The sequence below is a fragment of the Bos mutus genome, chromosome 5 (assembly GCF_027580195.1).
Source record: "Bos mutus isolate GX-2022 chromosome 5, NWIPB_WYAK_1.1, whole genome shotgun sequence".
Taxonomy (NCBI): Eukaryota; Metazoa; Chordata; class Mammalia; order Artiodactyla; family Bovidae; genus Bos; species Bos mutus.
This window is the reverse complement of record NC_091621.1, coordinates 71,575,732-71,603,719: the sequence shown is the minus strand read 5'-3', so window position 1 is coordinate 71,603,719 and position 27,988 is coordinate 71,575,732. Positions and strand designations below refer to the sequence as shown.

Genomic DNA, 27,988 nt, shown 5'->3' with positions numbered 1-27,988 from the left:
ATTTGCAATTAAACAACAATGGTTTACAACACTTTTTGTGCCCAAACAAACTCTTTAAAATAAGGTCTTTTAGGTAGTAAAGCTTACCCAGAGAAGAGGAACGATGAGGAACAGTATCTAAAGTCTTAAGTTCCTGTAAGGACTGTACCAGATAATTTAATTTGGACCAAGGCCAACACATAAAATGTGAAACACATTTTACTTTAGTGTAAGAAAAAACCTTGTCTTTTAGGTTTGGGTTTTTTGTTTTGTTTGTTTATGATATAAATGTTGTAGCCTTAAAAAAAATCAAAGATCTATTATTAGACAGAGATGCTGAGAACAAGCCTGGTAACCGACAGACACAGCATAGACCTTAGAGGAGTTTCCAGACTATTCTGGCCTCACGGTGCTCTGACAGAGAAATGTCTGAGTCCTCCAAACCCCGTGACCTGGTGCCATCCTTGCTTTCATGCATGCTTGGGCTGTATGCTCCAAACCCCCAAAGAGCTGTTTCACTGAGTGGCTTCTCATTACATTGGTGTGGAAGCAGACTCAGGGCTTTGTGAAAGCAATAGTAAGTGCAATGAGTGGCTAAACCTATGCTCCCTAATAGATCTCAGAAACCATCTAAATTCAAACACTTCATTTCAATAAAGAAACTGGAATCTCCCAAGAGATAACTGTCACATGGCGAAAATCCAGCACCACTCCAAATTTAGCCCTGCCCTTACTTCAACCCGACACACACAACGGAAAACCAAAGCTTTCTACCAGAGAACTCCTAGCCAAAGCACCAAATAACCTATATAATTTAGTAATCTTATGGGTGTGCACATACACACTGTAAAACACAAAACATTGAAAAAAACAGACTTTAGAGTCTGAAAACCCTTCTTACTTCTTTTTCTTCTTTCTGCTAAATCCTAATTTCATTTGCAGATGGAGATCAATGCTCATTTTAGCGGTTCTTGTTAATAAATAAATCTGTAAGAATTTATGTCAAATGATAATGAGACCCTCTGGGATTTTTAGTAATTTTATAACAGTTGGATTTTTATTTGTTATTTCAATTTGTTGACTGACATTTTTCTTTCTTTCTCTTTTTCTCCCTTTCACAGGTAGATTTAGGTTAATTGTCTTAATAGTCACTCTGACTTTCAGCTTTAACTGAAAATAACATTAATTATATGAATAGTTATTATGATTATATTTACTTGACTTTTTAATGAAATTATGCATGAGACAATTTTAAGAAATGCATAATTTATTAATTAAATTAATTAAATAACTTTTATATCAAGAATAATCAATCTAGAGTCATGATTGATACTAATTTGTTTTATCCCAATTGTTGTAACACTGACCTTCATAATGGTTCTTGGAGCCCTTTCTCCAGTTTGACTTAAAGCATTCACTCTTGATCTTTTTATAATGTCTTAAATAATTTGGAGTATTAATTAAAAAATAAGCATCCAGGTCTGTCCTCCTCTCTGTTGTTAAGGTTGTGAAAGGAAATGAAGTGATATATTGGGCCCCCAGGTCCCCACAGTGGATACTGCAGAACTTACTAGGCCTTCTTCATCCACTTCACCCCCCTTTCTGGTTTCTCTTTGAAGAAAGTCATTTTTGTTGCCACTCAGCTCTCCTGAGACATCTTTCTTTCTATGAAATTAGGATGCAGTTGGTCTGAACCAGCATTCTACGTAATTAGGTAATTGACACTTGCTTAAGAGTATGCTATGGACTGAGTTATGTGGCCCCTAACTTTCTACGTTGAAACCCTAATCCCCAACATGACTATATTTGGGGTATGTACCCAAAGTGGAGTGAGCACCTCCCTCTAGCCCCACAGATTTCTTGTTCCAGGAGGTTGAAAAAGGATAAGAGTAGGGCTAAAATACTATCACATAAGATTCCAGTATTTTTAAATTAAAAAGCAATTTGATTGTTGGAACTGGAAAAATAGCATTAATTGAATTATTGTGTGTCAGTCCTTAGTCACAAGCTTCCATAAAGTAAATTAGTTAATCTTCACCATTGATCCTACCACATAAAATTACCATCATTGAACAAGTGCAGAGACTGAGGCAAAGAAAAGTCAAGGAACATAGGTCTTTACAACTGTTGCTCTTACACAAGATATCTCATCTATAGATTGTAGGTCCCACCACTATGCTGATGGGAAGAACAAGCCCTTTTCAGGGAAGTTAGAAATATCTAACTGAAATCCATAACATCAGAAAGACTTCATTATCAGGAAAACAGGTCACAAAAGCAATGTAGATTCAGGATTTGCATCTCAGTCTGTTAGTTTCTTCAAAATCCACTTTCTTTCCATTCTTCTAATTTATGCTAAAAGAATTTGCCTTATCATAATTCTTGCCATCTTATTTCTTCTTCTGTTTCAAAATCCAACATTGGAATTTACTTCTCACTATGCAGAATGGTTTCATATTGCTATCTCATAAAACTCCCTATACAATGATGGCTGAAATACCTGTTTCTTAAATATTTATTCAGCATTATTCTGAGTTCCTTGTATGTATGAACCCATCTAAACTTCACAACAGCCCATAAAGTTAAAACTATTACTAGTCCCATTTTATAGATAAGGAACTGTAAAGCTCAGAGAGGTTAACCAATTTCCCCAGAGTCACACAACTGGTGATGAAAAAACTGAGGTTCAGCTCTTGACCTCTGGGCTCCAGGACTTTTGTCATTGTTATAGTTCCAAGCTAACTGCATAGTGGTAGGAAACCATTATATTTACAAAGTTCACACATTTTCGTCATGGTCAAGTTTTAACTTGGGGGACTTCATCAATCAGAATGAAATATAATCACGCCTTATTTTTCAGGGATCTCATCTCATAGTTATGTCTACTCTGCTTTGTTGTTGTTTAGTTACTAGTCATGACTGACTCTTTGAGATCCCATGGCCTATAGCCCACCAGGCTCCTCTGTCTATGGGATTTCCCAGGCAAGAATACTGGAGTGGGTTACCATTTCCTTTTCCAGGGGATCTTCCCAACACAAGGATCAAACCTGCACCTCCTGCATTGGCAGGCAGATTCTTTACCACTGAGCCACCAAAAGCCCCTACTCTGCTTTAACTGTTTTAACTGCTCTCAGCACATCCAATCTAGAGGCCCAGGTACCATATAAAATGCAACGATGACATTGAAATGTTGGTTTCTGAACTCTCTCAATTCCTGACATTCTTCTGCTCTTTTCAAAACTTTTCATGTGTCAACTTCCTTCAGCTGTTAACACATTTGGTTTTATAACCTGGCTCCTCCTTCTCACCTTCCCCCATTTGGGTTTAGTAAAGTTACTTCACTCTGCTTTCTTTCATGAAAAGCCGGCCTTTACACAATCTCTGCCTCTGGCAATGATTTCACCGTATCTGTGTGCTACAGGCCTTGTGTTCCATGCTTGTTGTCATTATCATTGTTTAGTCACTAAGTCGTGTCCAACTCTTTTGTGACCTTGTGGACTGCAACCTGCCAGGTTTCTTCAGCACCAGACCCCTAAGATACTCCAAGCATCCAAAACACTCCTAAACCAGACTTATCTAAGAGGACCATAAGAAAATGTGGGTAGTTTATCTGTTTCAACACAATAGGAGAAATAGGTTTTATACCTATCATTTACCTATTCTCTACCATACCTCTCATTCACTCTAATTTGCATCAAACTCTAGCATGAGTGATTAAAAATGATTTTTAGTTTCACTTATTTTTCTTCAATTGCTTATTCTAACCAATAGAAATGACTGCCCACTTATGTGACATGTCTCAAGTTCTCTCACAAAAGAAAGTGGTATGTTAGCTTAAATGACCATATGCATATGTTGGAGCTATTTCAACATCTGGCCCTGCTTTACAAAGGCTTAGCTTCTCGAAAGTTACAGCAGAAAGAATGCATTTGAAAACACAAGGTCATGGATATCTACAAGAAAACCACATCAGTGGGACTGTAAAATATTTGCTTAAGTAAACATTAGAAATGTGACAAATTGCTAATTTCCTATGAAGGATTGTAAAACTCCAGCTGAGAACTCTGGGTTGGGAGTACAGGGAAGAATAGAATAGGAATAGTTCCCTAACCTCACAGACTCCTCCTGCTCTAACTTTTGAATGAAAATATTGATGTCACCTGTTGGCTGAGAAGTTATTATCAGCCTTTATGACTGTTGGGAAGATCCCCTGGAGAAGGGAAAGTCTACCCACTCCAGTATTCTGGCCTGAAGAACTCAACGGACTACAGTCCATGGGGTCGCAAAGAGTCGGGCATGACTGAGCGACTTTCACTTGCATTTTTCATGACAATTGCTCTTACTCAAGATACCTAAAGATTGTAAATCCCACCACTATGCTGAAGGGAAGAACAAGGCCTTTTGAGGGAAGTTAGAAACATCTAACTGAAATCCATACCATCAGAAAGACTTGATTATCAGGAAAGCAGAGGTAGAGGTAAACATAAAATAATCTCAGCTTCCCAGGAAAGCAGTGACAGTGTTCGGGTACAGCATGTGCAGATGTCTACAGCTCACCTTGTACACTCATTGTAAATTTATAATCCCGAAACTGTAACATACCTGTTTCCTAGACTGTCCTTTTCATTTCAGTTTAAAATTCAGATCTCTTTCAAATTCCTGATAAGCAATTTAATGAAACACTGACCTCTTATGTATTTACACTAGTCATCAAAATTTTGTGTGCTGTTTTTATACAACAGGGATATATTTTGACTATTTTATAATTTGAGGACTGTTACTAGTTTGAAGACTCTGAGACATGTTATTAAAATAGAAGTATATTTATTAGCATATTTCTATTTCAGTTTGTTTAAATGGCTGGTATATATTGTGTATCATAAAAAGACAATGGTTGCAGCTTTTTAAAAACAAGTATCAGGACTTCTTGGAGAAATAGCCGATTCCAGGGCTGGGGTAGGAAACAAGAAAGTGAGCCTGGAACATCTTATTATCCTAAATAGTGAAGAAGTTATCAAAGTTATTAGGGCCATGTAAAAAGAACTCAGGAGCCAAACTGAAGATGCTCCCATTGCCAAAAATGGAATAAATTACACATCAGTGAGGATAAGAATGGTGATAGTATTATTTTTTAAGGATATTTTAAAAACTACTTGCTTATTACTGCTGTATGATAACAGAAAATTAACTCATCATTTTGAAATCTGTTGAGTAAAGAGTAAAAACATTTATGCTTCTTTCTTAAAATATAAAAACTGGCACTAATGTTAACCAATCAGTAAATGCTAAATCTCTCCTTGTTGAAAGTATTCCAGCTAATAAATGAAGGGAATGATAAATATAGGATATCACTGCTCTGAGACCCTTAATGAACTGACAGGTTTAGGTTCTTAAGCACCAATAGCTACTAAGATCACAAAAAGAGAGATGGTCAGAGAGTATATACCTTTTGATGAAAGAACAAAATATCACTTATAAATTAGTTATCCCCTATATACCGCAAATAATAACCTGAATCTTATTAAATTGCCAAATGCAATTACTAAGTTAGAGATAATATAGAAAACAAGGGAACACATTAAACTATCCATGGATCAGTTCAGTTCAGTTCAGTCGCTCAGTTGTGTCCGACTCTTTGCGACCCCATGAATCGCAGCACACCAGGCCTCCCTGTCCATCACAAACTCCCGGAGTTCACTCAGACTCATGTCCATCGAGTCAATGATGCCATCCAGCCATCTCATCCTCTGTCGTCCCCTTCTCCTCCTGCCCCCAATCCCTCCCAGCATCAGAGTCTTTTCCAATGAGTCAACTCTTCGCATGAGGTGGCCAATGTACTGGAGTTTCAGCTTTAGCATCATTCCTTCCAAAGAAATCCCAGGGCTGATCTCCTTCAGAATGGACTGGTTGGATCTTCTTGCAGTCCAAGGGGACTCACAAGAGTCTTCTCCAACACCACAGTTCAAAACCATCAATTCTTCGGCGCTCAGCCTTCTTCACAGTCCAACTCTCACATCCATACATGACCACAGGAAAACCATAGCCTTGACTAGACGGACCTTTGTTGGCAAGGTAATACCTCTGCTTTTGAATATGCTATCTAGCTTGGTCATAGCTTTCCTTCCAAGGAGTAAGCGTCTTTTAATTTCATGGCTGCAGTCACCATCTGCAGTGATTTTGGAGCCCAGAAAAATAAAGTCTGACACTGTTTCCACTGTTTCCCCATCTATTTCCCATGAAGTGATGGGACCGGATGCCATGATCTTCGTTTTCTGGGTGTTGAGCTTTAAGCCAACTTTTTCACTGTCCACTTTCACTTTCATCAAGAGGCTTTTTAGTTACCATGGACTATGATATGCAAACAGAAAAATCCAGATCATGGAAAATATATGACAAACCAAACATGCAACTATATGAAGTTTCTGGGGGAGGAGTGGGGAGATGAACCTAGATGGAGAACCTAAAGATGAAAACTGACATAAAAGATATATAAACGCATCACAGTGTTTGGACTTTGTTTGTATTCAGATTCAAAGAGGAACATTTGTGAGGCAACTGGAAATTTGAATCTTGAATAGATACTTGATAAGCAATTTAAAAATTGTCATTAGTTTAGTGTGATGGTTGCATTGTTTAAAAAGAGAATTCTTTATCTTTTAGAGATATACATTAAAGTATTTACAGATGAAATGGTATATCCAGGATTTGCTTCAAAATAATATGCAGGGTGGGGGAAGGTATATGAGAATATCGATACGGAAAGACTGGCCATGGTTTCATGGCTCTTGGGCTTGGCTGATGGGATTGATTACCCTTTTATATTTTGTGAATGTTTGAGATTCTCCATAATAAAAACTTAAAAGCAAAGCCAACCAAAGCACATAGGCATTTCTTTGTTTATATTCTACTCTCAGTGTTTAATCAATTTTAAATATTTCAAAGGGGAGAAATTGCTCAGAACAAACTTCTAAAATCTGGCATTGTATTCATGTGCCTCATTTAATATTTGCAAAAGCAGCCCATTTTTCTAAAGAAAAGAGGAAGCACAAAGAACAAAACTTCTTTATTTTATTTATCTATATTCTCTCTTATTTACTTTACCAATATATCACTTGTACTCATAGGACTACTGACATTGAAAGTCTTTCTGGGCAGTAAGACGGTATACATCTACTTAAGTTTGATTAAGAATATTATTATTTTAATAGGAAATAGAAATTTACCAACATGTAGATACCAGCTGCCTATTTGCCAGGTGGAAAAAAAAAAAAACAGAACTTTCTTCTGCTTATACTGTATAAGTCATTTTTCAATATAGTACACAAAATAATTTTTTCATTTAAGCATTTTGAGCTATTCCTACTGACTTACTTTTAAACAATCTTTAATGGCACCACTTATATTACAAATGACAACATCAATTTTCCAACATCCCAATCGATATCTCATTTTTCCATTTTTCAGTGTTAGATGCTGTTTATCAATCTGTTATTTCTTATGTCAGTAGACTTTCAAGAGAAATGTAAGAGTTGGCTAAAACACAAACTTTATTGATTAAAAGATGAGGTGATAATACATCAAAATACGAGCTTTAAATTTCTGATTCAAAAGTAGTGGCTTAGTTTAATCTTTCCATGATTAAATAATTTTATTGTTTCTCTCTCAAGTTTAGAATGACCATTGTTTCTTCTTTGGACCTTTGAAAATAAATGATCCTCTTCTGATGTCTTTACACTTGACCATTCATCTGTTTCAAACCCAGGTGTAAAGATTAGAATTATGGAATTGGGCTCCAGGTGGAATCAGATCAGATTTTTCAGAGTCCTTAAACTAAGGAAAACTATGTGATATACAACTAAGAACTGTCCTTTAGTTAAGGGATATTTTTTCCTCTGTGATTGTTTTATAACAATACCAAAATATTTATGAAATGCCTATCCCCACAGAACCTGAGGTGCACTTTTGGGGGTCGTTGTCTCATTTTCAATACTGAAATAACCAAAGAAAGAACAAACACGTTCTAACAAGTCAATGGAAAATATATTCTCCTCCTCCTCCTATTTCTCTAGTGCAGTCTGTTCTCATTTATGCTATTTGTATCAAGATCCCCTTTCTTGCATAAAATTGATAATTACAAGAAAAACACTTACCCAGAACACAAAGTTGAAGATAAACATAGAACATTTTATACAGACGTTTACACCTGCCATGTTGGGAAAGGATCAGGAATCCTGATACTGTGAGTTTAACTGTTCCTTCTAGGATTGTTCTGTGATGGCTCTGGAGTAATTTGCCTGCAGAGATTTCTGCATTCACACCTTCAGAGCAAAAATAGAAAGCAAAGAAGTGGAGGGGGGAGAGTGATAATCTGGTTATTAAAGTGGATAAAAAAATTAACCTACACATTTAAATATCACAAGGACTATCTCTAGGCAGGTGTGTTCTTTTGCTTGCCATGGCTCCTGGGGTATTGGGTCAGAATATTTATGATCCTTTCTCCAAAACTGCCTCCCCTAAAGTAACTACTAGGTTAAGGGAGAGGGGCTGGAGCAGGGAGAGAAGGGCATAGCCGTAATACAACGTTGTTGGATTCAGATAACACAAACTGACTTGCCCTGCTTCTACTTCTACTACAGGGAAATAAGATTGTTTTGCCCTAAGATAAAGGGACATTGTGTGTCACCTCATTTTTGCACTGCCTTTTCTCAAGAGTACAAAATTTGTTCTCGATGCAACAAAATGCATTTAGAAATCTGCAAAGTCTTCAGGCTTAGCTACAGCAATCGTTTATCCTTAACCCCAGAAGAGTGAGAACAACCATTACCTAGACCTGCCTTCCAAAGCTTCGAAATTTAATTCAAAACAATCCCATGAAGCTGCCTTAAATGCATTGCAGCTAAGGGAAGTGGGGAGGGAGAAGCTGCCCTGTCCATCCTAAGACTGTTCAGCTTTTTAATTTTTATTTCTTTGTGAAGTAAAAGGGGAAAAGTTCTCAAGAGTTACTCTCTGTCACTACTGCGGTCATTTTCCAACATGTAGCCATTCTGATAGCTCAGTTGGTTTTAAAGGTGGGCACTGTACTTCTCTTCCTCTGAAAAACTGTATCTAACAACACTTCTCTCCACTGACTCTGTTTCTGTATACCCTGGTCCTCTTGAACACAAAATTGAGAATAAGAAGGTAGTCATAGTTCAGTGATCATAGATTGTACAATTTGTTTCCAGTACTAATAAAAGGCAGCTGTCACAGGTAAAGGCAAAATTGCCTGCCCTAATCAGGGAGGTGTAGACTGCTTTTGTGTAAACAGTTTGGGTCATGCTAATTTCCACATCCTGCTTCTAAAGGGGAGTTCCTTTTCCCCCCAGTCGAAGAACTCTATACTTCAAAAGATTGTTGGGGAAAATTATTCTTTTAAATCTTTGTGAAGTTCTATACACTAAATAAGCATGGACTTCTTAAAAATTTGATGAGTTAAAAGAATATTTTTCTAATTTTTCAATGACATACAAAGATGACTTTGAAAAATCCCATTCCCTAAATATTAAATTTTTAATGTAATAGTGGCAATAATATTTGGAGTTAAGGCCAAATTTAGGGTTACTTAAAAAATAATGAGGGCTTCCCAGGTCTTCCAGTAATAAAGAATCTTCCTGCCAATGCAGGAGATACAAAAGATGTGGGTTCAATCCCTGGGTTGGGGAGATCCCCTGGAGGAGGAAATAGCAACCCACTTCAGTATTTTTGCCTGAGAAATCCCATGGACAGAGGAGCCTGGCGGGCTATGGTACATGAGGTTGCACAGAGTAGAACACGACTGAGTGACTGAGCACACACACACAAAAATCTGGCTTAACATTTGAATAATCACAAAATTATTGGTGTCCTGAGCAGTTTCCTCCTAGAAAATAAAAATAATTTCACAAACTTCTACTGAGATATTAATGTATACAGAACTATCCATGGCTGAAAGAGAGTTGCTGACTGAATGAAAAACAAATGGATTTATAGTCCTAGAAATGATTATCGATCATTTAGAGGTAAAATCAAAAGAAATGTATAGATTTAAAATGCTGTTTTGTTGACAAGAATGTACTGAGAGTACCTATCAAACTTAAGTTTGAAATAGATTTTTCTGTAGATACTGAATCTCCTTTAATATGTATATGTATATATAGTCTTTGATTAAATTATTATTGAACCCTGAAACAAAAAGAAAATTTATGTGTTTTTACAGGAAAATTATTCTGTGTAATAGAATCCTCAGTCCAATACAAAATCTATATGAAATGTCTCACTGTTTCTGTCTTAGTAAATTTTATAATCACCAACATTTGCCCAGGCCAAATGCTACACAGTCATTTTGTATTTCTCTCTTTTGCCTCATATCCAAGCATTTCCCATGGTCTGTTGAGCTCCTAAATTGCCTTCAAACCTGTTTCTTACTTCTCATCCTTTGACACTGTCATTCAACTCTTTATCATCTCTTACTTGAGACATTTTAATAAAATCATAATTTGTTTTCCTACCAGTCTCATCCCTCTCCTATCTGTCTTACCATGCCAGAATTTTCTCTCTTGTCTTTCCATAATTCCCTCTGTAAAATACTTATTGCCATATACTTCCCCTGATTAAAAACCATTCTAAGGACAGCTTCCTATTACCTACAGGATAAATTTCAGACTTCACAGAAGGGGACTTAAAACATCTCCCAGAACTTTCTCCTGCTCCTCTCTCCCTAGGTAACCTCCACTCTTAGACTCCATAACCTCAGAATTATTTCACAGGCCTAGAATATACCTGGGGATTTTATGCCTCTGTGCATGTTGCTCCTTCTGCCTGGAATATTCTTTCCTACCTCCTCTACTTGGTGAGGGCTTCCCTGATGGCTCAGATAGTAAAGAATCTGCCTGCAATGCAGGAGATTCAGGTTGGATCCCTGGATCAGGAAGATGCCCTGGAGGAGGCATGGCAACCCACTGCAGTATTCTTGCCTGGAGAATCCCCATGGACAGAGGAGAATAGTGGGCTACAGTCCATGGTGTCACAAAAGAGTCAGACATGACTGAAGCAACAGCATGCAGCACACCCTACTTGGTGAGTTATTGCAACCACCTCTTGGTGCTCAGCTCAAATGGCATTTCACCTGTGGAAACCTGTTCTTCTTTACCCACTGCCCCTACTCTGGGAAGACCTCCTTGCTTCTCAGTTGTTATGCCACTAAAATTTGAACAAATTTTTAGTCTAAAATCACTGTCCTTTATAACATTGATTTTTATGCATGAAAGGCCAAGATCCTGACTTATTTATTTATCTCTATGCCCGCAGCAACTAGCATGGAAAACAAAGGGATGTGCAATTACAGCCAAGACTTCTTGGCCAAGATCCTGACTTATTTATTTATCTCTATGCCCGCAGCAACTAGCATGGAAAACAAAGGGATGTGCAATTACAGCCAAGACTTCTAGAAAGTTCAACTGAGACTCCTTCATAAATTTCAAAGGAACTACCAAGATGTTTCCTCTCCCCACAATAAAAGTCAATTACCAAGTAAATTATTTCCTTTGTTTCAGGACTTGTCAGCATCTTAACTTGCTAATGTTCAAGTAGGTGATAAAGTGTGTGTGTGTGTGGTGGGGGTAGGTGGGTGTGTCGGGGTGTCTGTGGGTTTGCTCAGTTGCTCAGTTGTGTCCCACTCTTTTCAACCCCCTTCTCTGTCCATGGGATTTCCCAGGTAAGAAATTGGAGCGGGTTGCCATTCTCTTCTCCAGGGGATCTTCCCAACCCAGGGATTGAACTCTTAGTCTCCATCATCTACTGCACTGGCAGGTGGGTTCTTTACCACTAAGCCACCTGGGAAGCTCCACAAAGTATATGCATAGCAATTCCCAAATTAATGTGACCTCAGAACATATTTTTGAAAGACATATACATGGATCTATGTAGAAACAATGATCTAGACAAATCCTCACATGAGAAAAGGGAATCTCAGGTAGACTGAGTACCCCAAGCTCACAAAACTGGCAGAGCTCTTTCTAGAAATGAGGTCTCATGATGATCATATCAGTATTCTGTCCACTTGCATAAACCATCTCTTGGGTTACATAGAGTGATTATGAGTTAGTTAGCACCTTAGACCTGGAGAAATTGTCATATAACATAGTTAACAGTGACAAACAGCAGGTGCAGGAGGGGCGTGGAAAGTGTCACTAGTAACTCTTAGACCCAGTGAAAGCCCAGGTCTGAAAGGAGAAACAATGAAGAGTGGGATATCACAGGAAATGACAGCTGTAGAGCAGAAGGAAAAGTCTCAGTAAATTTAGATAAAGTTTTCCTAATGCTCTAATCATGTCAAGTATTATCTCATACAGTGACTGCATAGAGTAAAGCAGGATGAGGACTGAAATCTGAATAATCATGAAGTCTCTCCACCAAGCAGTTGTATTAACCTAGGTTTTCATACCAGTATGGGAACCCTGGCACAGAAAAAAGAAAGATTCCCTGTGTTCAAAACAGAGGAAAGGTCATGAATAGAACAGTCAGATACCCTACACAGCATTTCCTCTAGGTCATCAAGCAAATTAGGCCTACATTTGGGGTGTAAATCAGAAAACAGACATTGATAAGAGGTCCATAATTTTATCACTATGTTTCCTCTACAACATATGCCTAATAATTCATTCAACCAATGTTTTGAATGTCTTCTATGTCCCATGCATGATACTAGGAGCTGGAAGCACTGCAGCTTACTAAAAAAGATAAAAATCCCTCCCTTCATGGAAGATTATATAGATATATGTGTGTATATGTAGATACACATATACACACACATATGTATATAATCTAGTATTATATATATAATATATATATTAGTATATATATTCATATATATATATATATATATATATATACTAACTAGATATTTTGAGTAACCAGATATTTTGGTAACAATAGTTTAAAAAGGAAGTTTTTTCCTCATTACTATGTGAACAAAAACAAATGCTCTTTGTTATTATTTTTTAAAAATAAATTAACATATTCAGATAACTTACTATTTAGTAGACTATTCTTTCAGCAAATATCTATTGAATATCCACTATATCCTGGGGGTATGGCACTGAATAATACAAAAATGCTCAGATCTCTTGAATTTTACACAACCAGAGAGGAAGACAACTTCTTGTTTCTATTCTTGCTTCAAAAATCTAGTTAACCAATACATCTGTCAGTGGAAAGTGTGAAAGCGTTAGTTGCTCGGTCATATCTGATTCTTTGGGACTCCATGGACTGTAACCCCAGGCTCCTCTGTCCATGGGATTTTCCAGGCAAAAATACTGGAGCGGGTTGCCATTTCCTACTCCAGAGAATCTTTGCTACTCGGTGATCGAACCTGGGTTTCCTGCATTGCTGGCAGATTCTTTACCATCTGAGCTACCAGGGAAGCGCCTGTCAGTGGAGTGGGTCCTGAAAAACCAAACCACGTGTTTTAGAGAAAAGATTACATTTTTTTTTCATCTTTTATATAGCCTCCCATTATCACCATCACTCTATACTAGAAGGCCATTTTTGGCATTTTGAGTATTCAGTTCATTTTTCAAAGGCTGATAACAGTAGCAAGAAAACGATGCTGCATTTTCTCTTCCTTATGACTGTGCTCAGGTGCGAACGTGCAAGTGCATGAGGGGATGAGGTCATGCATTCTAAAAGGAGTGAAGAGAAAGTTTGGGTACTCTTTAGCACTTCGTTTATAAAACTTTTTTCTTATTTTTGGAAAATCGAGGTTGCTCGTTTATGGGTTTTACGATCCGTTTTATAGGAGCAGAAGCTTGGCTCTTGTCCTCCGATCCGATTCCAGCATTCTAGAGACCAACATTCCTCTTATGCTTTCATCTGAACACAATGCTCTGTGCTTCCTATCCTGTGTGCTTATGGAGCCTGGCTTATAAAAACATTCTGCATATTCTCACCAGGAACAAGAAGCATCTGGTATGAGAATGATCCCTGTTCTCCTTTGTAGGACATTTTGAAACCACCATATCTACTTTCAGTATTAGTTCTAGCTCAAAAAAAAAAAAAAAAAATGTGAGTGAAACTGTCAATGTGAAGTAGCAATATGGTTTATGAAGAATGGGTACTAATATTCTTCCTCTTTTATGAGTATTTTTATTCTAAAATATTCTGGATTTTCACCTGGACATAAAGTTAATAACCAATAAAGGTCACATAAAGAAAATATGAAAGTATGTACTAGAATACAGACTTTGGATCACCAAAATCTATCGTGTTTTTAAGATTGAAGCAAAATGGTATGGTAATTAAAAATCTGTTTTTTGACCATGATGGATTAGAGATACCTAAGAAATATAGATACCTCTAATCCTCTTATTCACAGAGGATGAGATGATTGGATAGCATCACCAACTCAATGGACATGAGTTTGGGCAAACTCCAGGAGACAGTGAAGGACAGGGAAGCCTGGCGTGCTGCAGTCCATGGGGTCGTGGACATGACTTAGCAACTGAACAACAACGGTGAATTCTTATTAGTCCTCACTGTAGTGTTTATATTCCTTTTATATTTGTAAAAATTACAGCACATTGAGAAAAAGGCCAGCTACTGCATGGGCTTGGGGTCTGGTCCTTGGCCTGGCAGCTCCCTAAATTCAGCTTTGCCAGCCTTTCCTTCGGAGAAGGCAATGACATCCCACTCCAGTACTTTTGCCTGGAAAATCCCATGGATGGAAGAGCCTGGTGGGCTGCAGTCCATGGGGTCGCTAGAGTGGGACACGACTGAGCGACTTCACTTTCACTTTTCACTTTCATGCATTGGAGAAGGACATGGCAACCCACTCCAGTGTTCTTGACTGGAGAATCCCAGGGACAGGGAAGCCTGGTGGGCTGCCATCTCTGGGGTCACACAGAGTCGGACACGACTGAAGCGACTTAGCAGCAGCAGCAGCAGCAGCCTTTCCTTAAGTGATCTGCTTCTTAGAAGAGATTCCCTTTAAATTATCTCACAGGAGCTAGAATGTCAATTTTTTAGTTTATCATAAGAAATAGCCCCCATCAAGCCATCTAGCAAGAGATACAGGATGATCATAAAATCCTCTCCCATAAAGAAACAGACTTACAGATATAGAGAACAAACTGGTAGTTACCAGTGGGGAGAGGGAAGGGAGAGGGGCAGTATATGAGTAGGGGATTAAGTAAAAACTATCATACATAAAATAAATAAGCTACAAGGATATATATACAGCATAAAAATTATAGCCAATAGTTTATAATAACTATAAATGAAATATGACTTTTAAAAATTGTGAATTGCTATATTCTTCACCTTAAACATATAATATTGTACATCAACTATTGTTTGCTGTTTAGTTGGTAAGTCATGTCTGCCTCTTCTGTGATGCCATGGACTGTAACCTGCCAGGCTCCTCTGTCCATGGGATTTCCCAGGCAAGAATACTGGGGTGGGTTGCCATTTCCTTCAGAAAGCAACAGAGAAGCCAGAGCACACACAGGGGTTTTCATGGTGGAAGGAGGGAACAGTAAATTCAGTAAAGGAGGAAGTAGACATATTGCCAAGATTTGGTTGGCTGATGGTGAGTCTAGAATCATCCCGGGAATCCAAAAACTAAATCCACCAAAAGACACTCTTCTTCCACAATATGACAGTAATGCACCACTGTATTCTTTCTCCTCCAGGTGGCTTGCCCTGTACTCTCTTCAGTTCATGCCCTGTCTTGTGATCACAGTCTATCCCTAGATAAGAATACATCAAAATTGACTAGGTATCCATTTACCAAACTGCCTTCTCAGGTCACACTAGTGGTAAAGAACCCACTTGCCAATGTAGGAGACATGAGACTTGGTTTTGATCCCTGGATGGAAAAGATCCCCTGGAGGAGAAAATGGCAACCCACTACAGTATTCTTCCCTGGAGAATCACATGGACATAGGAGCCTGGTAGGCTAAAATCCATAGGGTAGCAAAAAGTTGGATATGACTGAAGCAAATTAGCACTCACTCACTCAATTACAATTCAGTCCTGCTTCCAAGATCGCCTTTTCATTGCATTTTAGATATTTCAAAAATTCTTCATTTAAACATGACTGCTTTCTTGTTCCATTTATATAGATTTTACTAGCTGATTTCTCAGAGGTCAATCTTATTCTTCTCTCCAAACTGGGATGTGGGCCCTTGTATGGATGACACTCAAGAAGAGAATGAAGAATGCAAAACACAGCTGTGTAATCACCAGCCCAGGATCACTGGATACTCCATTTTTTGTGCTGAATATTTGGTTGGTTGTTTGCTTTTTAAATGTACAGTTTAAATGCCAATGTACTTTCCCATGAGTTCTTCCTGAATCAGTCTTTGTGTGGACAGTTCACAGGTACACATTAGCTGCCAGTATAATTAGGCTCTTGGGGTATCAGGGGTTAAGAGGTAGGGAAGTTACTGGAGGCCACCAACACAGAATTTAAAAAGAAAGATATATATATCATAGGGTAGGGATAAAAAAAAAAAAAAGAATAGGCTGTCTGATACAAGCATATTTAATGTTTGTATCAGACACAAGATTCTCAAACTAAAGGAGCCAAGAAAATGTGACACAGGCTCTTTGCGACCCAATGGTCTGTAGCCTACCAGGCTCCTCAGTCTAGGGGATTTTCCAGGCAAGAATACTGGAGTGGGTTGCCATTTCCTTCTCCAGGGGATATTCCTGACCCAGGGATCAAACCCGGGTCTCCAGCATTGTAGGCAGACACTTTACCCTCTGAGCCACCAGAGAAGCCCTCTTCCATGACTAGTCAGAAATAAACACAGGCATTTTACCTCATTAGGATCTCACAAGTGACTAATTCCAAATTAGAAATGTTTATTCAACCTCACATAGTGGAATAAATTGCATGTCTATTCTGCTTCCCAGAAGACAATACATAACATGAAATAATTATAAGAAGTCATTTATCAGGGAATCTCAAACTTCCATTTCACATCTTTGTAAGAGGCAACAGCATATATCCCTTATAAGCTCAGGTAGAAAAGAACTCAGACTCTGGTTTGAATTTTTTTTAATCATGGAGAGTCCTATTTAGATTTTCCTTGTACACTTGGAAAGCCTTTCTTAATGTAAGAAAGCAAACAAAATAAATATCCCAGGAATTCTATGACCTAACACCTAGAAACAACAGGGCCTGGCTACGTTTTCCTTACTCTTGGCCCGTATGAATGGATCACCCTAATTTCAATCCATATCAAATAAAAGTACACTATTCAAATGCAATCTTTAAGGATACAATAACCAAATGAAATCTTTCCAGAAATGAGCATGGAATACACCATTTCTCCTAGAAATCTCCTCTAGCTCCTTTTTTCATTTATACTCAGCCTGTACTGTGTCCTTCCTTGAACTTCCAAGTAATTCTCTTATGTATTAACAACGTGATTGATTCAAAAAATACTTTAGTCATAGGCCAACCATGTGAGGAGGTCAAAACTTTTTAAAATAAGCTATTCTTGGGGTCATGTAAGTGCCTGTGGGTAAAACAAAATCAAGGGATTGTTTCACTTTATGTGAAGTCATCATGCTTGTGCTCAGTCTCTAAGTCATGTCTGATTTTCTGTAGCCCGCTGGGCGCCTCTGTCCATGGATTTCCCCAGGCAAGAATACTGGAGTGGATAACCATTCCCTTCTCCATGGAATCTTCCTGACCTAGGGGTCAAACCTGCATCTCCTGCATTGGCAGGCAGATTTTTATCACTGAGCCACCAGGGAAGCCCTACATGGAGTCATATTGACTCCTAATTCTACCTACATTAATCATTAAACTTCCAGAAAATATTCCAAAGGAAAGGGTACTGATTGTTTTTAATTGTGGAAAGGACCCAAACCTTCTCTGCATTTTCTTCTTGAAGCTTTAGCGAGCCAAAGAATTACTGTAAGTGTTCTGCTCTCTTTCCTCTTCACTCTTCATGCTTTCTTGGATACACAAGTGCGAAGAGGTATTGTTAAGCCAAAAATCCAGGCCTAGCTAAGGCCCATCTGAAAGGAATGTGCAAATCTGGGAACATATTCCAGTATTTCTAGCTACCAGTACAGGACCTGATGTATATGCAGTATCAGCCAGAAATATCAAGTTTCTCAAGAACCACTGAGTCTCAGCCAATCCCCTAAAGAGCTTTCAGGAAATAGCTCATAAAGCACTTCTCTGTGCAGTAAAAGATTATGTCACCCCCAGGCTTTGAACCCTCTAATGGATCCCATCACAACTAAGATGAAATCCAAAGCCACACAAGATGGGCCCTTGGCTGCCTCGCTGACCCCATTTCCTCCTCCCCTTCTCCCTCGCTCAGGCTGCTCCAGCCACAGTGGATTCCCTGCTGGTCCTTGGACTTGCCAAATGTGCTCCCAACTGGGTGCCTTCCCATTTCCTCTCCCCTCTGGGGAATCCTCTTCATCTGCAGAGTGAGATGGCTCATCCTCTCTACTCATTGGATTACATATTTCTTTGTCCGATTGAAATTTTCCTTTCTGGAATGGAAACTTCAGAATATTGGGAACATTTTCTGTATGTATTGTTTATTACCTGTCCCTGGGGCTCAGGATACAGTTCAGTTCAGTTCAGTCTCTCAGTGGTATCCGACTCTTTGCAACCCCATGGACTGCAGCACACCAGGCTTCACTGTAATCACCAACTCCCGAAGCTTGCTCAAACTCATGTCCATTGAGTCGGTGATGCCATCCAATCATTTCATCCTCTGTGGTCCCCTTCTCCTCCCACCTTCAATCTTTTCCAGCATTAGAGTCTTTCCAAATGAGTCAGTTCTTCACATAGGGCTTCCCTTTTGGCTTAGCTAGTAAAGAATCCGCCTGCAGTGTGGGAGACCTGGGTTCAATCCCTGGTCTAGAAAGATCCCCTGGAGAAGGGAAAGGCTATCCACTCTGGTATTCTGGCTTGGAGAATTCCATGCACAGTATAGTTCATGGGATCACAAAGAGTTGGACACGACTGAGTGACTTTCACTTTCAGAATGTTGTAGGTGTTCAGTAAATATTTATTGAGTGAATGACTAAATAGTAAGTTACCTGAACACATTAACTTATTTTTTAATAATAACAAAGAGCTATTCACCATTACCTTCTTATTGCTTAGCACAGTGACTGGAGCATTTTAATACCCATATGTGCCAGGATACAACACTGCAAAAGGAAAATGAGGCTGCTCTTATGAACTTTGTATTCCACCAACTTGTGGCTGCAAACAAACACACAAATACCCCCAGGGGTCAAACCAGTGTTTCCTGCATAGGCAGGGGGATTCTTTATGGCTGAACCACCAAAGAAGTCCCCTTTAAAGAGGTAGTTAAGGTAAAATGGGGTCACTAAATTGGACTTTAATCCAATATGATTAATGTCCTTGTAAGAACAGGAAATTAGGACACATACATGGAGGAAAGACCACATGAAGATGCAAAGAGAAGACCACCTACCAGCCAAGGAGAGAAGCCTCAGAAGAAATCAACATACCAATATCTTGATCTTAGAATTCTATCCTCTAGAATTGTGAGAAGATTAATGTCTCCTAAGTCACTCAGTCTATAGTACTTTGGTATCATAGCCCTAGCAAACTAACACAGCAAGTTTTAAGCAGTTAAGTGACATGATACAGTGATCCAGGAAGAAGATGATGGTGGTTTGTCTAGGTTGAACGTGCAGAGGAAGAGAAGCAATTGGATTCAAGATACGCTTTAGAGCTAAAATCGATGTTGAAGGTGAGAGAAAGAAAGGATCCTGGATGCCACTCAGATCCTACTGTGAACAACAGGGTACTAGTGACGTCACCAAGACAGAGAAAACCCCTGACCCCACCAGTTCCCCTATTAACAGCATCTTGCTTTAGTGTGGTACATTTATTACAGTTGATGTGTTACCTATTAACACATTACTAATAACTAAAGCCCATAGTTCACAGTAAGGTTCACTCTGTGTTGTACATTCTATGGATATTGGTGAAAGTATGACATAAACCCAACCCACAGTTCAAGTATCACGCGCAATAGTTTCATGGCCCTAAAATCTATACTCCACTGACCCATCCTCTTTCCCTCCCCCACTCCAACTCCTGGCAACCACTGATTTTTTTACTCTATGTATAGTCTTGCCATTTTCAAAATGCTGCAGAGTTGGAACTATACCATTTGATCCTGTGGCATAATAAGAAATATATGCTTAACTTTTGTCCCAATTCCTGGCAGACAGCTTCCAAAACCCCTAGAACCTTCAGAAGAATAACAATGTCTTTTGTATGCTGATAAAATGACTGGTGACTGGAGGACCCTAAATAACTGCAGGATGGTAGCTGGTTGCCTGAGAGACTAAGGCTTGATTGCAACTTTCAGCCCCACCCCTGACCTCTGGGAGGGAAGAGAGGCTGGACATTGAATTGATCATCAATAGCTAAGGATTTAACCCATCATGTATATCTTATGACACCTGCGTAAAAACCCCTAACTAATGATATTGAGAGAGCTTCTAAGTTGCTGAACACATTGAGGGGCTGGGTGGGTGGCACGACTAGAGCAGGCCTGGAAGCTCTGTGCACAGCACTCCCCTAGCACCTTCTACTGTATAGCTCTCCCATTTGGTTGTTCCTGGGTTGTATCCTTTATAACAAACCAGCAGTTTTAAGGAACGTGCCTTCCTAAGTTCTGTGAGTCACATAAGCAAATTATAGAACCTGAAGACGGCATATGGGGACTTCTGAAGCCAGTCCCTCAGAAGTGACCAGCATTTGAAGTGGGGGGCGGGGGTGGGCACAGTGTGAGACTGAGTCCTTAACCCCTGGAGTTTGTGCTAACTTTGAGTAGTTAATGTCAGAACTGAACAGAGTTGTAGGATATCTCTGGTGTCGGGAAAGTTGGAGAATTGGTTGGTGTGGGGAGGAAAAAAAACCGTTATTTGGTAACAGAAGTGTTGTGAATAAAAGCAGTTCAGAGTTCCCTTTTCAGAATGACCTCTTTCACTTAAGAATGTGCATGTATATTTCCTCCATGACTTTTCATGGCTCAATAATTAATTTCCTTTTAATGGTAACTAATATTCCATTGTATAGATATACCAGCTTATTTATCCATTTACCTATCGAAAGATATTTTGATTGTGTCCAAATTTTGGCAACATGAATGGAGCTGCTATCAACCTTTATATACAAGTGTTCATATGGACAGGAGTTTTCAACTCAATTAGCTAAATACCAAGGAGCATGATTGCTGGATCATATGGTAAGAGTATGTTTAGTTTTGAAAGAAACTGCCAACTATCCTCCATAGGTGATCTACCATTTTACATTCTCAGCAGCAATGAATGAGAATTGCTGATTCTCCACATCCTTGCCAGCGTATGGTGCTATTAGTATTCTGGATTTTGGCCATTCTAATAAGTGTGTTGTGGTATCTCACTGTGTTTTAATGTCCAATTCTTTAATAACATATGAGTCCTTTTTCATACCTTTATTTACCATCTATAGATCTGTTGTGAAGTGTTTTTCAGATCTTTTGCTCAGTTGTTCTTTGAGTTGTTTGTTTTCTTATTTGCTAGGGTTTTAGAGACACTCATTTGACAGAAAATGTGTTTTGCAAATACTTTCTCCCATTCTATGGCTTTTGTTTTCATTCCCTTAATCCCATTTGCTGTTTTTAATGAAACAAGCATCCTTACATGGGAAACTGAGACTCAAAAATATTATTCTTAATTCTTTCTTCCAATTTACTGACCCATTTTGTTAATTCCATCTCTGAAAACTTCTAGCCTCAAGTCCACTGCCAAAACCATATTGTACATTATTAAATTACTACATTAACTATCTCCTGGGATCTTAACATTTCAGTCTGTCAAGAACTGTGAAGGTTCTGATGTTTTACCCTACTTTCAAACTAACAAACTAGCCTATTGGAATTGACAACAATGAGACTCCTAATCAAAGACAAATGTCTTTATAACTCATGGCACAGCAACCTCTATGAGCCTCTTTTTCATTGGTTCTTTTGGATCCCCAGGTCCCAAAGGAGAAATGCCCAGCAGTCTAGGTGGATGTTGAGGATAATTAATTTATATCACACTGAGAGACTCAGGTTAGGAAACGCCAATTTCTTAAAATCGTCCTCTTTAAAATCCCTCCGCCACAAGGGAAATGCAGTATCTATTTTCTAAGGACATTCTTGAAAACCTATCCAAAATAAAAGTTTTCAATGTCTGCTCAGAAGATATGCGGCAGTGTGAGAGACCCATGGAGAATTTTCCCTCAATGTAATCTTCATCTCTCTACTTTCTGGTGGACAGTCAGAACAAGTAATCAATTAAAAACTCTTACATTTAACAAAAATACCTTTGGTAGTTCTGTTTCCTAAACAAAATATAAATTCCTCATATTCGAGGCCTTTCAACACCTTGAAGAGCATTCGAAACCCTTCAACACCAGTCTCCCAATCTCCCCTTCTAACCTTAATTCCTAAGACTTCCCAATGTGTCCCATCCATGCCAATGAATAAGGACTTTGTCTGACTTTACCAGCTCTATATATCCTTTTATTCCTTCCATTCTTCCTGCCTCAAATATTCTCCCCATATCAATAATCACTGATAGAGTCAGGTCTGTTCAACTCTTAACTCATGACATGTTTTTAAAATAGATCTCTTCCTCTGAGGATGTGGAGTAAAGGGAACCCTCTTGTACTGTTGGTGGAAATGTAAACTGATACAGTCACTATAGAAAACAGTATGGATATTTCTTTGAAAACTAGGAATAAAACTACCATATGACCCAGCAAACCCACTACTAGGCATATACTTTGAGAAAACCATAATTCAAAAAGGCACATGTACCCCAAAGTTCTCTGCAGCACCATATACAATAGCCAGGACATGGAAGCAACCTAAATGTCCATTGACAGATGAATGGATAAAAAAGTTGTGGTACATATTAATATATACAATGGAATACTCAGTCAGTTCAGTTCAGTCACTCAGTCGTGTCTGACTCTTTGCAACCCCATGAACCGCAGCACACCAGGCCTCTCTGTCCATCACAAACTCCCGGAGTTCACTCAGACTCACGTCCATCGAGTCGATGATGCCATCCAGCCATCTCATCCTCTGTCGTCCCCTTCTCCTCCTGCCCCCAATCCCTCCCAGCATCAGAGTCCAATGAGTCAACTCTTCGCATGAGGTGGCCAAAGTACTGGAATTTCAGCTTCAGCATCATTCCTTCCAAAGAAATCCCAGGGCTGATCTCCTTCAGAATGGACTGGTTGGATCTCCTTGCAGTCCAAGGGACTCTCAAGAGTCTTCTCCAACACCACAGTTTAAAAGCATCAGTTCTTTGGCGCTCAGCTTTCTTCACAGTCCAACTCTCACATCCATACATGACCACTGGAAAAACCATAGCCTTGACTAGACGGACCTTTGTTGGCAAAGTAATGTCTCTGCCATAAAAAGGAATGAATTTGAGTCAGCTGAACTGAGGTGGATGAACCTAGAGCCTATTATACAGAGTGAAGTCAGAAAAAGCAGAAAACAAATATCATATATTAACACATATTTATGGAATCTGGCTTCCCTTGTGGCTTAGAGCACAAAGAATCTGCCTGTAATGCAGGAGACGTGGATTCAATCCCTGGGTCAGGAAGATCTCCTGGAGAAAGGAATGGCAACCCACTCCAGTTTTCTTGCCTGGAAAATTCCATGGACAGAGGATCCTGGTGGGCTAAAGAGTTAGACATGACTGAGTGACTAACACTTTGTGGAATCTAGAAAAATGGTACTGAAGAATCTATTTGCAGGGCAAGAATAGAGACACAAATGTAGAGAACAGACTTGTGGACCCAGCAGGAGAGGGAGAGGGTGGGATAAATTGAAATAGAAGCATTGACATATATACACGACCACATGTAAACTAGATAGCTAGTGGGAAGTTGCCTTAAAAATAGGGAGTTCAGTCCATTTCTCTTTGACAATCTAGAAGGGTGGGTTGGGATAGGTGGGGGAGGCTTAAGAGGGAGCCAATAACCATATACTTATGGCTGATACACATTATTATACAGCAGAAACCAATACAACATTGTAAAGCAATTCTCTTCCTTCTCATCTCTTACGGCGTTTTTTCCCCATAACTCAATTTAAGTATTCTCTATTAGTAGTCTATTTGCATTTTCTTTCTACTAGTGTGCATGCAGCTAGGGTTTATATTCTTCAACTTTATGTCTCTCATACTATGATCCATATCTAGTGAATATTGAATGTTAATCAATAAATAGATATTATGATTTTTGCTTTTCCCTAAGTAAATGCTTCCCCTGTGGTTCAGATGGTAAAGAATATGCTGCAATGTCAAAGACCTAGGTTCAGTTCCAGGGTCAGGAGGATCCCCTGGAGAAGGGAATGGCAACCCTCTCCATTATTCTTGCCTGGAGATTTTCATGGACAGAGAAGCCTGGCAGGCTACAGTCCATGGGGTCTCAAGAGTCAGACACAACTTAGCAACTCAACAATAACAATGAAAGAAAAGGACAAGTTATCAAGAATGTCAATGATAGTAAGAATCTACTTTGAAGATACTCTTTGGGAGGTAGTGTTTTAGCTGATGTGAAGAAATAAGGAGTCAGTCATACAAAGAGTTGACGGGGGGATTATTCAGGAAAAGGAAAGGTATTTTACTTCTTTCACAAGATAGCTACATATAAAGCACTCAGCACAAGACTGCATTTTGTAAATTCTCAATAAGTGATCATATTTGTAATTGCTATGACTGTTGACCTTATTCTCTTGGTAGCCAGTCCATAAAGACCTGCAGAACACTGACTAATCTTCTAAACCCTAACAGATACTCAAAAAATAAGCACTGGCAGTTACATCTTTAAACAAGAGGGAAATACACAGAAAATTTTACAAAACAGAAAATCTCATGAGAAATTCAGCTTCCTTCCTCTCTTTTTCCCTTCATTAATCATTCTCTAGATTTCCATATTATGAAAAACCTCACTAATTAATATAATGATAATTAAGGAATTCACATTTGTTCTGTAAAGCAAATGAATAATGTAATCAAAATATAAGGAGGTAGAATGTTTAATTAAGGAAACCTTTTGTTTCTGAACATTTGCAACCACATACATTTGCATACAATCAATGTGTTGATTACAAATGATGGACTTTTTCATTAAAGCAAGATACATTAAGATTTTACTCTTTAACTCTTGACCTTCTTAAACTTATCTTTCTTGTCAAAGTTTGCCATAAATAAGGTATATCACTGAGACAGATTCTTTTCTTTGGTTAGTCCAAATTAAAGTTCTTTGTGTGGCCAGTCCTAAATTGACCTGCTTTCCTTTCATAGACTTTTAAAATTCATACTTTGTCATTTTCCAGAAGTTAGTGGATCTAATTAAGTTATACTCTTTTATGGTTAAATGATTTTTTAAATTGTTATAATTTGATAAAGATTGAAAGGGTGTTCAAGATGTAATTTTCCTTCCTTTATTATTCTGCCAAATCTTCCTTTCTATAATCCTCAGGACTATTTCCACATCTCTAATTCCATATGCCCAGAGCCCCATAAGGGCCCCATATGGTCCTCTACATACCTTTAAAAAAAAATTGTCTTTGTTCTCAGCCTCATGGCAGGAGATGAACTGTTAAGTTTTAGCCTGAAGTCAGGCCTCTCCTTAGACAAAAGGTTTTAAACTTGACCCTGAATGACTAATGTGTTCTATTAATCTTAAATGATAATATTGATATCCCATAGGAAGGACAGTTTCAGATCATCTCTAGAGTATATCTTATTCAGACCATCACGTAAGGTATTTTAAAATATCCAAGATAAGACAATCATCCAAGACAACTTTTGGTTACTGTTAAAGCATTTTTAAAAAAATAATAATGTCATGACATTCATGTAGATATCAAATAAGCATGCATTTAGATTTTAATTAATCATTAATCAAGGAGTTGGTAAGAGGTTACAAGCAACTTAAAAAAGACTCCAAAGACCATACGTAGGTCAAGAGCACTGAAATGAATGTGCAAATGGAGGCAACGTTAGCTACTTTCACAGTGAAGGACAGGAAGGTAAGAAAAAACAGTTTTGGAGGAAAGATAAGCTTAGTCATGAAAATTTTAAAGTTGAGGCTAAAAACAAAGAACAGAAAGTTGGATACCAAAAACTAAAACTCAAGAGAAAAGTCAGCAGTGATAGAGATTCATGAATCTCTCATTGTAAGGAGATAATCAAAACCATGAGAAAAAATAAAATGACCCCAGATAGGCAAAAAGTCAAAAGAGAAAAGACAGAGGTAAGAATGTTGGGATACTTTAGCGTTAAAAGTACGGACTAGGAAAAAGGACCCTATGAAGGGATGAGGAATGAGGAGAAGTGGGGGATTCAAGAGTGAGAGAGTTGCAAATCCTAGGGAAAGGAATGGTTTCAAGGATGATGCCTGCATGCATGCTAAGTCACTTCAGTCGTGTCCAGTTTTTTGCGGCACTATGGACTATAGCCCGCCAGGCTCCTCTGTCCAAGGGATTCTCCAGGCAAGAATACTGGAGTGGGTTGCCATGCCCTCCTCCAGGGGATCTTCTTGACCCGGAGATCAAACCCATGTCAGTTCTCCCTCATTGCCAGGTGGGTTCTTTACCACTAGCACCACCTGGGAAGCCCTTCAAGGATGATAAAATGGCTCATTTCAAATGCCATTTGTAAGACAAATCCTGTGGAGGTCTCGTCATCACTTTCCTTACCAGAGACCTTTTGGTAGTGAAAAGTGTGGTTAAAGAAGTTACTTGAAAGGTGAATAGGGGACTTCCCTGGTTGTCCAGTGGTTAAGACTCTGTGCTTCCACTGCGGGGGTGCACGGCTTTTGACCCCTGGTCAAGGAACTACGATCCCGCATGCTGTATGCCATGAGGCTCAGCCAAAATAAAAAATAAATAAAATAATTTTTTTAAAAGAAAGATGAGTAGGAATACCTGGTTAAAGATAGCAAATAGAAAATATTCATGTACTCTTGTTCTTTCTTGAATTCACCAAGATAACAGTAAAGAAATTTTGAAACCCATTAACCTGTGGAGACAAGCCCAACAAGCGAGGAGGCAACAAAAAAATTTGGAATCTGGAAAACTGATGGATGAGTGGCAAATGACTACATGATATCAAGAACGCTGAATCCTAAATCAACAGTGAAGACAGTTAAGAAGCCAATCATTTCTTCCCACAGATCCCCTATCCAAGTATTCTGGAGGTAGTGGCACCAGGTTCTGATGCTGCTGAAGTTTGTCTCTTCCCAGCTGGTGCTAGTGGTAAAGAACCTGCCAATTCAGGAGACATAATAGACATGGGTTCAATCCCTGGGTCCAGTCTGGAAGATCCCCTGGAAAAGGAAATGGCAACCCACTCCAGTATTCCTACCTGGAAGACTCCATGGACAGAGAAGCCTGATGGACTACAGTCCATGGAATTGCGAAGAGTCGGACACAGCCAAAGTGACTAGCATGCACAAGGGGTTCAAAAGAGAAGAATCATTTGAGGATTTGTACAGAACAGACTCCAAAATGGCTGCCTTCTCCAGTAGAAAGACTTCACCACTTACAGAAGACTAGAAGTTTATCGTCTGTAGAGGGTGAAAAAGTTCTCGCACTAGAAGATGCCAACACGGTCACTGGAAGTGTACCCAGAGTGAATTCCAGGTGAGTGGGAATTGGGATTTAAAGGAGGACTTTTGAATACCAAATATTGAAATCTTCAGCCCTCTTCGACAAGTCTGTCCCCATAAAACTGGCAGCTAGAATTATAACTTCCATGCAGGAGATTAGAAACATCTTTCCTAGAGACTCCAGCCAGCACAAGGGAAAAGTCCTAAAATATGGACATCAGGAATTCCTGAGGAAACAGGCAGCTGCATCTCCACCATTAAGCTTATTGTCCATGATGCAGAATGCACACTACCCTCTCAGAT

At 38.9% G+C, this 27,988-nt stretch overlaps 1 protein-coding gene across 1 annotated transcript in view; it reads right to left on the bottom strand.

Annotated features, from left to right (window-relative positions):
* TSPAN8 (tetraspanin 8) overlaps positions 1 to 8,189 on the bottom strand; it is a 34,733-nt gene extending 26,544 nt beyond the window's left edge. Inside the window, exon 1 of the mRNA XM_005896794.2 lies at positions 8,130 to 8,189. Within this exon, the coding sequence (XP_005896856.1) occupies positions 8,130 to 8,189 (60 nt within the window). The remainder of the gene's footprint in view (positions 1 to 8,129) is intronic.
* Positions 8,190 to 27,988: the final 19,799 nt, after the last annotated feature.